Source organism: Pleurodeles waltl, chromosome 7, assembly GCF_031143425.1.
Source record: "Pleurodeles waltl isolate 20211129_DDA chromosome 7, aPleWal1.hap1.20221129, whole genome shotgun sequence".
NCBI classification, from domain to species: domain Eukaryota; kingdom Metazoa; phylum Chordata; class Amphibia; order Caudata; family Salamandridae; genus Pleurodeles; species Pleurodeles waltl.
The window spans coordinates 1,023,066,578-1,023,079,113 of NC_090446.1; the positions used below are offsets into that span (position 1 = coordinate 1,023,066,578).

General features: G+C 45.4%; 1 protein-coding gene across 2 annotated transcripts in view; it reads left to right on the forward strand.

The window, feature by feature from the left end:
- The window catches only part of ABCA5 (ATP binding cassette subfamily A member 5), a 1,006,180-nt gene that overhangs the window by 714,499 nt on the left and 279,145 nt on the right, over positions 1 to 12,536 (forward strand). For both annotated transcript variants that reach the window (XM_069199839.1, XM_069199840.1), the window contains exons 25-26: positions 7,451 to 7,564; positions 10,786 to 10,923. In XM_069199839.1, the coding sequence (XP_069055940.1) occupies positions 7,451 to 7,564; positions 10,786 to 10,923 (252 nt within the window). The remainder of the gene's footprint in view (positions 1 to 7,450; positions 7,565 to 10,785; positions 10,924 to 12,536) is intronic.

The window sequence follows — 12,536 nt, forward strand, 5'->3', positions numbered from 1 at the left end:
GTGTGATGCTGTCTGTAATGTAGAGGAGGTAGGAGTCTTTCAAGCGGTTTGTTATGCAGTATGTCTTTGAAGGTTTGTACAGTCTGTCTCAGGAAGTCCATAAGGCAACTGTGTATGCAGTTGCGGAGTCATCATACAATCCATAATGCAAATGTCATGCAAGTGAATACCTTCCATCAGGCAGTGGTGCTACTAGTAAGGTTGTAAATAAGTCAACCCAGAAGTGCAAGTAATCCATTCCCAGGAAAATTGGCTAGGTCACCAGGAAATCCTATGTTGAGTCAGCCCAGTTGATGATACAGTTTAACCACAAGGGGATGGTATATGGAATAAGTCCAAGAAGCAGCAATAGAGGCCCATGCCTCTGGAGGAAATATTAAGCCACTAAAGAAACACCATATTAAGCAAAAATCGAACTGATGACATATTAACGTCTGGTGACGAAGTTAAGCAACCAGGATTTTTTTCTGTGGAGTCTAACCAAGCATTGCACAGAGCAACTTCTGGGACTGGGCATTATATGTTCAGATGAGGTATTATGTCTGTGCAAGAATCAGACAGTGACAAAAGACCTTGTTGCGGGTGATGTTTAGGTATCCAAATAGAGAAGGTGTAGTCAGATCCTGTTGAAGGACTTAATTGATGTTAGCCAACAAGAGGAAGAGAAAAGGGTGATGGTCAGAACCAGGGAGAAGGTATGTAAGTGAAACAGGTTTTGGATTATGGCCCTAGTCCAAGTCCTTAATAAGACCAATCTGATAGAGACTTCTAGCTGCAGATTCCTTACCTTTGAATTCTCCCCTAACGTCAGACTGGATCTGTAATATTTTCGTGACTAATACCCCTGCACGCCGGTGGGTGGCACCTTCGTCTGCATCAGAAATTACGTTGCGGTTGTTATATCGGCACTACCTAGGTTCGCTAACGTCAGTTATTTTTTTGCCATGCCAGCCATTGCAGATCCAATGACAGCTACCCCTGAGTCCCCTGAGTCAGTTTTTGACTAGTCTTTTTTTTTTTTTACTTTGTCAAACTCTTTTTTCGAGAATTTTCTACTGGTGAGTCGATGGATGTCATCCACGAAGACAGGTTTCAAGCCCTGAAGGTCCTGTCATCGTGCAATGTCCATGATGGATCTACCCATTATGTATTTGGTATATGGAGCATGACCACCACCCAAAGTTGCGCTCAGAGTGCCGGGCCATGCATCCAAAGGCTTTGAGGGGGGCAGTTCCTAAAGCTGATGGTGGCCTGGCACGCGACCACTCAGGTCGAGATCTCAGTCGAGAGGAAGGTCCCAGGACCAGTCGAGGAGTCTGAAGTCCTTGTCATCCCATTCGAAGTTCTCGGGTGATCCAGTAAGTCGAGACATAAGAAGAAAACTAACAATTCAAACTGCTCTCCAACTTCTGGTCCGTCAGTCGACGCAACAACGGAGCATTGACATTCTTGTTCTGTGGGACCTGTGCCTGGGCTGACTGCACCTCCCAGAATTCCTGGAGCTAGAGTGACCCGAGCCCAAATTAAAGAGCTCCATGAGGCCATGAGCCTCATTTTTGGGCAGTACGAATCTGCTGGAGTGCCTTTAGGCCCTGCGGAGTCGGAGAGGGATGCACTGTGTTCAGCATTGGCAGCTTTGGTCTTGGCACCAATCGGCTCTCAGGGATCCAGTCCTGGATCCAGACTGGCGCTGGATGTACCAGCTCAACCATCTCTGGCTCCGGTCCAGATGCCAAAGGATCCGGCACCCACCGGCAGCGATTTATCCCATTGTCATCCGCAACTCTGACATGGAGCTGGATGTGCGTTGCCCGATGCCTACTGCAGTGCCAGCATGGGCTTTGCCGTCTTGCTCTGATACTGAGCCCTATTTCACCAGGCTAGGCTTAAGTTGCAAATGGGAGGGTTTGCTGGCCCTTTAGAATACCAGCCCAACAAAAGTGAAATGGATTGGGGTACGGACTTGGGTGAAGCCAGTGGACTGGACACATCTCCAGATACTTGCTTGCTTTCTCCCCCCTACCTAGGCTACAGAGGAGGGAGCTTCTTATGCAATGGTGGTGAGGAGGGCAGCTCAGTTCCTGGACCTTTAACTACCCTTGGTGGCCATCATGACTAATCTCTTGACAGAGGTGCTGCAACAGAGAACTTCCACTTCATAACCCCTGCTCCCGTTCAGTGATGCTTTCACTGACGTCCTGCTGGGTACCTGGTCCATTCCCAGCACAGAGGCTCCTGTGAACTGGACAATAGCCCTTCGCCATTGCCCCACGCCTGGTGATTCAAGTTTCCTTTCGCAACACCCCACCCCTGAGAGTTCGGTAGTCCAAGCCTCTACTTCCTAGGCACGATCCCTACCTCCCTGGATAGGGAATCCAAAATATTGGATGCATTTGGGAAGAAGATGTTTTCTTCCTCCAGCCATGGATTGTGGTCCGTGAACACCACCTGCCATTTGGACCGTTATTCCCAATCGCTGGGGGATACGGTTGCACAAGTGCTGCCACAAGTCTTGACGGAGGTCCGGGCTGCCTCAGGCTGTTGCTGATAAGAGAAATGCAGCAAAGTTCACAATTCATTGTGGAATTGAAATAACTAATTCACTAGGCAGAGCGGTTTCCACAACAGTGGCCCTGAGGCACCATGCCTTGTTGAGAACATCTGGCTTTTCGGTGGATGTTCAGGCTTCTTTGATGGACATGCCCCTTGATGGCACCCATCTCTTTGGGGACAAGGTAGACTCAGCACTCAAGCACTTCCAGGATTTGCATGCTACAGCCAGGTCCTTGGAACTCACAGTGGCCCTTTGTCCCCCATAGTCTGCCTTTCTCCCCTTTGGTGGCTACTGAAGGGGTTATCAACCAAGCACATTCCTGTCCAGCCACTGTATCGCACACGCTGCCCAAACTCTGATTGGCAGAGAGCTTGTGACCCACCAACCTCATGGGTCAAGTGGCTAGCGGTTTGGTCAGTCTACAGTCCTCCCCTTCTACCGCAGCCTCTAAACCTTCCTAGTCCCCCCCTCCATCACCATCACCACCACGGGCCAGATGGCAGCAGGATTTGCCATCACCTGATCCCCTGGCAAGCCATTACTTCAGACAGGTGGATTTAGCAGATAGTTCAAAGGGTCTACTCCTTCCTCCTCAAGACTACCCCTTCATCCGTGCCACCATCTTACGATCGGATGATGGTGGATAATTTTTTTCTTTATCCACGAGGAAGGTGGGGCTCTCTTGGCCAAGGGAGCCTCAAAGAGGGTTCCAGTTCCAGATGCAGGCTGTGGTTGCTATTCCCACTACTTTCTGGTCCCCAAAAAGGACTAGGATATTTGTTATTTTCTAGACTTATGAGTCCTCAGTCTCTTCCTTAAGAGGGAGAGGTTAAAGATGCTCATGTTGGTTCAGGTTTTGTCTTCCCTGGATCTAGGAGACTGAATGGTAGCATTGAACTTGCAGAACGTGTATTTTCACATCCCTAGTGTGCCTGCCCACGGACATTACTTGCAGTTCACGGTAAGCCACAAGCACTTTCAGTTTACCATGCTCCCCTTTGGCTTTACCAGCTCCTCTTAGGTGTTCACCAAGGTGATGATGGTGGTTGCAGCTCATCTTCAGAAATCAGGGGTTTCAATCTTCCCCTATCTCGACGACTGGCTGTTGAAGGCGGGCTCACTCCAGGCTGTCATTTCCCACCTCCAGGCCATGGTAACCTTCCTGTATTTGCTGGGGTGCACTATAAATGTGCCAAAGTCATACCTTACTCCATCTAAGACTCTCCCTTTCCTCGCAGCTGTTCTGGACACAGTGCAGATTCAGGCTTATCCTCCCAAGGAGCTGGTCCAGAATATTCAGGCTGTGATACCATTGTTTCAGCCTCTATCCTGGATTTCGGTGAGACTGACTCTGAGGCTGCTGGGCCTTATGGCCTCCGGAATCTCGCTTGTGACACATGCCAGATGGCATATGCGGGCTCTGCAGTGGGACCAGAAGTTCCAGTGGGTGAGGCATCAGAGGAATTCTCCAACATGGTCCAGATCTCAGAGGGAACTGCGAGAGATCTGCAGTGGTGGTTAACCAACTGCTAATGGGCCAGAGGCAGACTACTCTCACTTTCCCAACCAGATTTGACAGTAGTGACAGATGCGTCACTTCTGGGATGGAGTGGCCACCTGGGAGAGGTGGACGTCAGAGGGATCTGGTCTCCGGTGGAAGAGGAACTCCACATCAACATGCTAGGGCACCATGGGATCCAACTGGCATTAAAAGCCTTTCTTCCCTCTATCAAGGGAAAGATAGTGCAGGTGTTCACGGACAACACCAACGCCATGTGGTACTGCAACAAGCAGGGTGATGTGGGGTTGTGGACCCTTTGTCAAGAGGCTCTACGCCTTTGAACATGGCTTGAACAGCAGTGTATATGCCTGGTGATGCAATACCTAGCGGGCTCTCTGAACACCGGAGCGGACAAACTCAGCTGAAAATATCTAACGTATCATGTATGGCATCTCCACCTGGAGGTGGCGCAAGGTCTCTTTCAGCAGTGGGGAGAGTCTTGGTTAGAAGTGTTCGCCTCCGCCGAGGTCGCACAATGTCCGCAGTTTCGCACGTTTGAGTTTCTAAGGCAGCAGTCACTCAGAGATTGTCATCGTCTTGAGTGGAGCCTCCTGTACTCCTTTCTGCCCATACCACTCCTGCCCAGAGTTCCCAAGAAGATCAGGAATGACTGGGCCCAAGTGATCCTTGTGGCTCTCGACTGGACATGGACAATCTGGTATCCCGAGCAGCTGAGCATGTCCACTGATCCTTCAATAAGACCACCCCTTGAGGAGGATCATCTTTCACGACAGCTGAGGAGGGATCTTCACCAGAACCTGCCCTCTCTCCTCCTCCTTGTGTTGGAGATTGAGCGGCAGCAGTTGACAGCTTTTGATCTTCCTCCCTGAATCTGATACATAATCTTGGCAGCCAGGCATCCCTTCACCAAAACGGTATATGCCTGTTGTTGGAAGAAATTTGTGGCATGGTGCACAGACAAGTCTGTTTGCCCCCTTTCTGACCCTGTTTCGGAGATCCTATGATTCATTCTTTCCCTCACCCACCAGGGTTCCAATTTGGAAACTCTAGGTATATTTGTCTGCTGTTTCTGCTTTTTTGCTGTTGCCTGATTAACCTTCCTTGTTTAATGCTCCTATTGTATGTAGATTCCTCAAAGGTCTTACTCATCTGTTTCCTCCTTCCCCATTTATTATGCCCCAATGAGGTCTAAATTTGATTATGACTTTTTGATATGCCCTCCCTTCAAGCCCCTCCACAATTGCCCTCTAAGGTTTCTCACATTGAAAACACCCTTCCGTGTGGCGATTACATCTGCCCGCAAAGTGAGTGAACTGCAGGCCTTATTATCTTGTCCACCCTACCTTTCTGTCTCTCCTGACAAAGTGGTACTTTGCACTAGGGCCTCTTTTCTGCCAAAGGGGTCACACCTTTTCACATAGGCCAATCCATCACCTTGCCTACTTTTTTTGCCTCCCCACATCCTTCCAAGGAAGAGGAGAAACACCACCACCTGGACCAAAAAAGAGCGTTGTCGTTCTACCTTGATCGTACAAAAGAATTTTGGGTGGATGACCAACTCTTTGTAGGGTATGTGGGTGCAAAGAAAGGTCAGGTAGTGCAGAAGTGGACCATATCCAGATGGGTGCTGCACTGCATTAAGATCTGATATGCACCGTCCAAAAAGCAACCCCGAGGGTTTGAATGCTCATTCTACCCAAGCTACAACTGTGACTACTGCATTAGCATTTGGAGTTCCAGTCCTGGACATGTGTTGGATAGCATTATGGGTGTCTCTGCATACGTTTACCAAACACTACTGCCTGGACAGTCAGGTCCATAAGGACGGGCACCTTGCCCCTTCGGTCCTGCAGAACTTTCTTGTTTGTGGGTTCACAGACCCACTTCCTGGGATAGTATTGCTTGGGTATCTATTGGCACACTGGGGTACTGCTCAGAAAAAATCTTCTGGATCCAGTCTAACGCCTAGGGATAATTCAAAGGTAAAGAATCTGGAGCTAGATATAGTCTCAACCAGAAAAGATGTTAGTGAAGGCAAGTAAGTTGTCCTGCAGGGAAGATGTCACCCTCAACCTTTCTGCCCTTGGAAAGGCACTACAGGGAGTCGCCTTAATCCTTGAAAAGTCACTACAGAAAGTCACCCTTAATATCTGTAACTTTTAGCTAGATACGTGGGCTGGACATGCTATCAGAGGGAGTTAAATATGTTTACAACAGGGGCAGAGCAGGCTAGTTGTGAGAAGGGCATAGTGGTGTAGGTTAAGGGGACTGGCCCTATGATCCTGGGACAGTGGGCCACAGATGCAGGTAGAAAGAAACAACATATGCCCAACAGCAACCACAATTTTTAGCATCCATAATGCACGACTGCAGATCATAGCAAAATCTGGCACTCAGCATTCATTCCCATAAAGGACAAAGGCACAGCCAAAACGTTCCTCAGCTTTGGGGCGCATGGACACTTAAAGGTCTTCTCAACACAACACCTAAAGCTTCAGATTTGTGAGCTCATAAATGACCAGGTGTCTGCCAAGCTAATATAGCCAACAACCGACAACAACTATAAATCTGCATGTCAATCACTGACACTGCTTCATTCATCAAACTACTATGCACTGTCCATCAAGACAACAAAATGCTTCCTACACAGGCACACGTATATTCAGAACAGCCTTTCATCCACATATCCCTGGTAGGTATAGCTTGCTAAATGCTTGGAAAGGCTTGTTGACTCCCTTAGAGGTCTATGATGCTTGACATGCAGTGCAATTTAATACAATTATGCACCACAACAGGTCCTTGAATAAAACTAGCTCTTAGCAATAATTCACCTAAACAACAAAGGCACACCCTAAAGATGTTTCTACTTTGGGAGCAGGGACAGTCAAGAGTCTTCTCAGTGCAACACCAAAAGCTTAAGGTGGAGTACTGTTGCGGGAGTGGGAGGGACTGGGTAGAGTGGAGAAGTAGGAGGTTATAAGAAGGACACAGTTCATTTCAGTGCTGTAAATAAGATGGCTGGATGAGTTCTCCATCGTGCTATCTGTCCAAGGGTTTTCCTCAGGATGGATGGCTGCGTAACAATTTTATATATGTCACTCATTTGTTCACCTTTTGACCCCATGAGGACAAGTACTAAGAACCTGTTTTGACAATGTGGAGAGATGAATTATAGCACGTTTTTGTTTCATACCAGCATCAACCACTCCTCATTCTACAAAATGTATTTCTAAAGAAAGCCCCCAAATAAATCTTAGTAACTTAGTAACTCTAGTTACTTTCTAAAAATGTGTTACAAAAACTACTGGCTACCATATATTGGGTTTATTTATTTCCTGGTTTATTTACTTCTCTTTTAATTGTCTTTTTTGCAGGTATTTTGCCTTCTTGGCTATGTTCCAGCTGTAATCCTGTTCACTTATACAGTGTCTTTCACCTATAAAAACGTGCAGAACACTCAGGAGTTTTGGTCATTCATCTTTTCTGTGGTAAGTAGCACTGATCGAGATGGTTAAACTTCGGGATATGGTTTGCATCTGGACTCTCGGCACATTACAAGTTAGAGTGCCATTGAACCACTCCTAAATAACTAAACATAATAGTCTAGTCAGTATGGCAGAATTTAAAATGTACTTTATGACTAAATCATATTAGTATGTTGTGTCAGGATTTTCTGATGCATTGAAAGGACAGGAAAACCTAATGGAACTGGGTAAGCCAAGGAAGTGAAAAGAGACAAAAACAAAGTATTTCACAGTTTAACAAATAGAGATTAAGCTGAGCCTTATGGTTAAAGCTAGCCTTCTGAGGAGAATGTCTTATTTAAGATAACCTGCTGGCTGGGGCAGAGGGAGGGCTTGAGGCAAGTGTGTGTTGTATCATAGGAGACTAAAAAAGGTAAAGCTTTATCTTGGCTCCAGAGAGGTATAACAAGGCATAACTGGATCCAAGGTAGTATGGTGAGGTAAGGTTGTGTTTTATGAGGAACCAGAAGGAAAGAGTAAGCCTGCATGTTGAGAAGTAAGTACTGGATGAGAAATGCCTGTGTCAAGTGTATCCTTATTGGACCCTAATTGCTCCTGTGGAGTGGATGCATCACAGTGCATTAACTTAATTGGCTGTGTGAGTACTGTAAGAGGTTGGGTTACTGGTAGAGGAGGGTGAAACCCTGCTCAAGCCGCAATCACAATCCTTGTCAGGGTGAAGTCACAAGCAAACCCCAAGTAAACCTATGCTCAATCCCCTGTTTGCTTGGCACAGAGTAGTCAGGCTAAACTCAGCGGTAATGTGTAAAGTATTTATGCAGCACTTCAAAAAGTAATAAAGTGAAAACACAACACAAGAAAAATGCCACACCAATTTAGAAAACTAGAATACATTTTGATGTAAAGTAAATCAAGTCCAAAACAACAAAAATCAAATCAGTAGATATGCAAGTTTTAAAATGTTGGTGAAATTAGCGCCAAAAAGCACAAACTGTGGTTATCTTGCCACGCTGGACTGGGACAAATTCAGGCATTGAGGCTGACGGCATTGGAGTGTGGGCCGTTTACAGTAACCCCCTTAAGCCAGCTTAACAAAGTACCTGAATTCTGGTTGCGAAGATCTGCGGAGTTCCTCATCGAAGATGTGTCGCGCAGCAGAGGCAAAGCAAGGTCCTTGAGTGGAGATATGTCGCGCAGCAGCAGTTCTGATGGACTGTGTAGGGCGAGGTGCATTGGGTGAAGCAATGACCTTGCGTCAGGGAAGTCTGTGCAGCAGAGTCGATGTGTCCAGGGGCAGTGTGTCTAGTGGTAGTGGAGACGTGCCGCACCACAGAGAAGATGCCTCAGTTCTTCTGATTCCAGGGATGGGCTGACAGAGGACCTTCAAGACCACTTCCAAGTGTCCAGGACTGGGGTCATACTACTCGGGAGGGCAGGACTCACAGCTGGCAATGTGATAGATTCAAGGTTGTTTGAAGCCTGTTCTGATCAAGAGGCCAGCCAACTAGCACTTGGAGTCACTCTGGGGTCCTGGGTTTAGAGATGCAGGTCCAGTCCTTCTGACCCAGGCAAGAGGGTAGCAAGTCAGCACAGTGTGGGAGCGGTTCTTCCTGGTAGAAGTCTAGCAGAGTGGCAGTCCCCTCAACAGCACAGCAGTCCTTCTTCCTGACAGGGTCCACAGGTCTAGAAGTTTACTGAAGTGTTGGGTCTAGGGGCTCCATTATTTATACCTGATGCCCACTTTGAAGTAGATGAAGCTTCCAGAGGTTTTCATCCCCCAGGGTGTCCAACATTCACATCCTCCCTGCCCTGTCCACAGCTTGTCTGGGGTCACAAAAACTAGTATCAAACCCCTTCGCAAGAGTGCTCAGGTAGAGCCTTTGCTATATGCAAGTGATGTAGGTGACAGCTCGTCCCCCTCGTTAATCCATCCTGCCAACATTTATCTTCCATTTGTCGTACTGTCTGGTGCAATACACAAAGACCAACTACCAGCTAGACCTAGTCATGTGACCGAGAAACAGGCTGAGGGCACCAAATGGTTAGGATTAGAAAATGACAACTTTCTAAAAGTGGTATTTTCTGAACTGTGACTGAAAATCTGCCTTTACCATCAAAGAGAGCTTACCATGACATTTCTTTAGACACTAAACTTGCACTGTCTACCTCCTCCCAATTGAAGTTACAACTTATTAAATGTGATAAGGTAACTCCAATGTTATCCAATGGAAGAGACAGGCCGTGCAGTTGTAAAAACTAATTTAAGTGTTTTTGACTACCAGGGCATGTAAAACGTAAAGGTACTTGTCCATTTTTTTAAATACACTGCACCCTGCCCTCTGGGCTGTGCAGGGCCTACCCTAGTGCTGACCTATATATTAAAAGGGGAGGTTTGGGCCTCGCAAAAGGTTAATTTTGCCATGTAGAAATGGCAGTTTAAAAACTGCACACACAGGCAGCAATGGCAGGCCTGAGACATGTTAAAAGGGATACTTAAGTGGGTGCACAATCAGTGCTGCAGTATCAGTAGGAACAGTTAATTTACAGGCTCTGGGCACATGTAGTACCAGTTTACTAGAGACTTCTACGTAAAGTAAATATGGCAATTGGGTCTAAGCCAATTTGACCATGTTTAGAGGAGAGAGCACAAGCCCTTTCATTAGCAGTGGTAAAGTGGGCAGAATCCCAAAGCCAGCAAAAACGAAGTCAGCAAAACAGGAGTGTTAAAGGCAAAACATGAGGAGACAACCATGCAAAGGATGCCAGACCTAACAAGTACCTTCAGGGCTAGCAGGAACCACCGCGTCTGTTTTACTGCCCAGGTGGACAAATAGGGATTCCCTTTCGTAAGCCTACTCTTAGAGCTTGACAAGAAATTACCTGCCTGGCCAATGTTAATGTTTATGTGAGAAGGGTTATGAAGTTGTATATTTTATAGCTGTGTAGCCAGCCACTAATGCATTTGTCTTATAGTAATCGTGTGTTTTTTCCAACAGACTATGAAGATAATATGCAGTGATAGAATCCGCATCTGTCACTTTAGGTGAACTTTTGAGATGGATGTGTTGCATGCGAGTCAATTTATAGCAAAAGCTGGATGTGAACATGCCTTTGATTATAATGAATAATTCCATGTAGTCTGATGTAATGCCAGGCCCTTCTTTGAGCACATTCTTAAGACTCTTATTTTTATTTTTTGTGAGATGTTTCCTTTTTTCTTTCAGACAGCTTTGATTGCAGTGGTCATCACTGAAGTGACCTACTTCATTGGAAATGATTTGATAACTACTGTTCTACATGACCTGTTTTCTGTCTTCATCCCGATCTACCCCCTTGTGGGATGCCTTATTTGCTTTATAAAGGTAGGCTTTTTTATTACTGACACTGTATCTTTATTCATTGCATAAGAAACTGTAACATCTAACTAGAACTCTTTGTGCCATTTCATAACCGTCTCTACATGTTGTGCATCACACCCAAATACGGGACTGCTAGGGACTATAATGGTCCTTCACCATCTTCAGTAGTAAAGCAACAATAAAATGCATAGTCTTTGTGACGGTTTACTTTTCAATTTTAGGCTAAGTAGCAACACTTCTGACACACCCCAATTGGGGTTAGGAATTTAGGAGGGCTAGACAAACTTTTGTCTAAGAAGGGTGGAAAACTGGCAAAAACTAACCTCTATGACAGACATTTTCATAGAATGATTCTAAATTGGACTTGCATTTTAGACAGTTTCTCAATTGAGCAATACCTCAGTAAAACAGTTTAAAGTACTAGAGAGTATTTGTTAATAACATCTGTTGAAAGATTAACATGAGTTAAATACATTTGCTATCTTATGGGCTTTTCCTAGTGTTAGTTGTCCTATCCTAGATTTTTTTCATTTGGTCTTTCGTGGATTTAATTTCTGTCCTTAGGTTAGGATTCCCCCGTATATATTTTTAACGCTTAGCATTGTAAAACGGTTTAAAAAGGTAGCCCCATCCACCAGAAGCCATATAGTGGACACCACCTTAGATTTATACCTGCATCCCTCCCTATGCCCAAGAGGCCTTCATTGATTCTTTAATATAATATTGACTGAGAGGGATCCGTAATATCAAGCTCGCAATCTATTTAGAAGGGATTGGCAGACAATGTATAAGTTCAACTTCTCAGCTTCATATTTTTGAGCTGAGATGCTGGTTTCTTTCTGGTTCATAGGCCCTTTTTTTGTCTGTTACAGATGGAAGCCTTAACTTCTCAAGTTAGTTGTTTTTTTCCGGTCAGTTTATCTTGCATTATGTTTTGTGTTTGTTCAGTTTATCTCATGTTTTGTTCTTCCTTTTTTGATAAAAGGCTTTTAGAAACTTCAGGGATTGCCACTGAGATGTTGGAGCAGTTAGCATGATGTGTTAACTGTATCTGAAAAAGAACAAACACATTGCCAAGGAAAAAAGAAGTTGAACCTGATCAGTGTGTTAGGGTCAGTAGTGAGAGAATTTTAAAAAGATACATTTTTTAAAGGTGATACTTTGATTTTTATTTTATTTTATGGCATAATATAGAATTGCAATCAGTTTTCCTCAAATGTAACTGAATTATATGACCAGACTTCTATAAAAGTGTTGCCCTCTCCGAAAAAGATATGCTTGACCATTACAGGCGGATACTTCTTCCCCGTATATTCCTCACCTCCTGAATATCATCCAGGTGCCAGACCACATATCTTCAGACTCAGCATTATCTGCCCTGAATGAGTTGACATCAGGCTACACATGGTGCATATAAGTATCAGTTCCAGTATTTCTGCTGGATACTTGCTAACGGTAGCCAGGAAAAGCTTTGCATGTACACAATTCTGGCTATATCTGTCCAAGCCATATATATGAAATATCAGTGTGCTTAAAGAAGGAAGGAGCAGCTACCCAACACGCCGTAAAGACCAAACGGGTACAAAATTTAACTGATGAGCTTGAGCACACAGCAT